The sequence below is a fragment of the Poromitra crassiceps genome (assembly GCF_964638095.1).
Source record: "Poromitra crassiceps genome assembly, chromosome: 11".
In the NCBI taxonomy this organism is placed as follows: Eukaryota; Metazoa; Chordata; class Actinopteri; order Beryciformes; family Melamphaidae; genus Poromitra; species Poromitra crassiceps.
The window spans coordinates 35969725-35972224 of NC_139643.1; the positions used below are offsets into that span (position 1 = coordinate 35969725).

At 48.6% G+C, this 2500-nt stretch overlaps 1 protein-coding gene across 1 annotated transcript in view; it reads right to left on the reverse strand.

Moving 5' to 3' along the window:
• LOC310784699 (cAMP-regulated phosphoprotein 21-like) overlaps positions 1 to 2500 on the reverse strand; it is a 19860-nt gene that overhangs the window by 5738 nt on the left and 11622 nt on the right. The window contains exons 7-9 of the mRNA XM_083645727.1: positions 1250 to 1388; positions 361 to 498; positions 148 to 247 (exon numbers count right to left, since the gene is read on the reverse strand). Coding sequence (XP_083501853.1) covers positions 148 to 247; positions 361 to 498; positions 1250 to 1388 — 377 coding nt within the window. The remainder of the gene's footprint in view (positions 1 to 147; positions 248 to 360; positions 499 to 1249; positions 1389 to 2500) is intronic.

The window sequence follows — 2500 nt, forward strand, 5'->3', positions numbered from 1 at the left end:
ATCAGAGCAGGTCAACAACAACACAGGCAGGAGGATCAATGTCAAATCATAGAGACATTCCTGAATTGACCACTGTAGAACAGCACCACTGTAGAACAGCAAGTAGACCATCAGAAGGACATGGGAATGTGAAGGACAGACACATACCTGGTCATCTGAGCTGTTGTCTCTCTTCAGAATAGCTTTCCACTGATGGATCTCCTCGCTCTTCTCCTCGTGCACCTCGTCGAGAAAACGCTGCTCTGGTCTGTGGGCGAAGAAGTGGCTGTTTTTTTACACTGCGGTGGACATGAGCAGGCGTAGACTGACATGCACATACACACACAGCTGACATGCACATACACACACAGATGTGCTCACATGCGTGTGCTGCCGGTCCTGTTGATGATGACAGCCTTGCCTGTCTGGTCTACATTGTGCTCCATGCCAAAGTAGGCCGCCACCCGATGGACCAGCATGCGATGGTAGGAGGACATGTGGGGGAACTTCTTAAACGGACTGAGAGACAAGAGAGATGGAGAGAGAAAGAGAGAGAGAGAGAGAGAGAGAGAGAGAGAATGGAAGGGTGAGAAAGAGGGAAAGACAGGAGAGGGAGGGGCAGAGAATGCACATGAGAGAGAAGGAAAGAATGAGGTGTGAGAGAGAGAGAGAGAGTGAAACAGAGAGAGGGAGGGAGGATAAATAAAGGGAGGAGAGATAGGGGGGAGGAGGGGCAGAGAGAGGGAGGGAGAGAGAGAGAGACATAAGTAGAGATTGATGGTATTTTTTGGCTCCAACTCCAATTAGGTACCCTGTGGCCCAAACACACCCACAGACACTTAATTGGCTCGATTTATCAAGCAGCGCACTAAATGCCTTGTGTGGACAGAACTGTAATATATGCAGTGAAAACACATTTCAGATGCACATAATATATAATATAATAGCATTTAGTATGCATACAGGTCCACCTATACACACACAGTTAAATAAGATCCCAAAATCATGTATACTCTCTCTCTCTCTCTCTCTCTCTCTCTCTCTCACACGCACGCGCGCGCTCGCACGCACGCACGCACGCACGCACGCACGCCGCACGCACGCACGCACGCACGCACGCACGCACGCACGCACGCACGCACGCGCACGCACGCACGCACGCACGCACGCACGCACGCACGCACGCACACACACACACACACACACACACACACACACACACACACACACACACACACACACACACACACACACACACACACACACACACCTATTGCTGGTGATGAAGTCGATCATGTCCTGCTCCAGTTTAAGCAGCATCATGCGGTCTCTGGGGTTGCTGTTGAGGGTGTCGATGATAAACTGGTGCAGGTCTATGCCAGTGGAGTCTTTGTATTCCAGACTGGGCTCTGACAGAGAGAGAGAGAGAGACAGAGACAGAGACACAGAGAGAGAGAGAGAGAGGGAGAGAGAGAGAGAGAGAGAGAGAGAGGCATGCAGGGACACATTAAAAGACCGCACCGCCACATCAAATAAACACTGAGGTAGATCGACATCCAAACAGTCGAGCACAATCCAGCACTCTCAATGTCCTTTTGGTAGATTTAGAAATGTATTTTTTTAAATATATTTTATTTTACAATTTTCAGAACAAAACAGAACAGAACAACAGGCTCAAACAAAGACAAAAACAAAAACAAAAACATACATATATTAACTTTTCAATGTGCATAGTGATAGCAGCCACGTAGGGTGTCAATCTGCTTGCAAGGAATGTGCGTGGGATCCCGCGCCAGGGGTCCATAATGAGTCAGCCAGGCGAGTCATCAGTCACCTCTAACCTCGTCCAAATAGGCCAGAAACGGATCCCAGACCTCAGACAATTTCCTAAGTGAATTGATCCTCAGAAACCGGAGTCTCTCCATATGTATAACCGAAATCATGTCCGTCAGCCACAGCTGGAAGGAAGGTGAAGAGGGGGACTTCCATTCCTTAAGAATAAGTCTCTTGGCGACAGTCGTCCCCTGTGTCGGGGACTGCTGCACAGCCATAGGGAGGAACAGCGAGGATTCTGAGCAGCCGAAGATGGCGAGTTCTGCCTCTGGCTGAAAGGCCAGTCAAATATCTTTACTTTCCAGAATCCGGAAAGTAAAGGACAAAACCAAAAAGCATGGGATAGTGACACCTGACACCTGTCACATAGCGGCGAGACGGAAGGATAGATCTTGTGCAGTCTAGCCTTGGAATAATGAAGTTAACCGAGCAGAGTTGGACCAGAGACAGACTCCTGTCCCATATAAGTCAACACCAAGCTCCTCCTGCCACGCCTCTCTAATCCTCTCAGTGGAGACCCTGATGTGATCATCAAACAGACACACAAATTTGGAAATAAGATGCCTAGAGTGAGGGGGGCTTAACAAAACATTAAAAAAAAACATGTTCACTTGGGAGAGCCTCAAAATCCCGAATCTTGGATCTAACGTAGTGACTGAATTGTAGGTATCTAAGCCAGTGTGTGTTG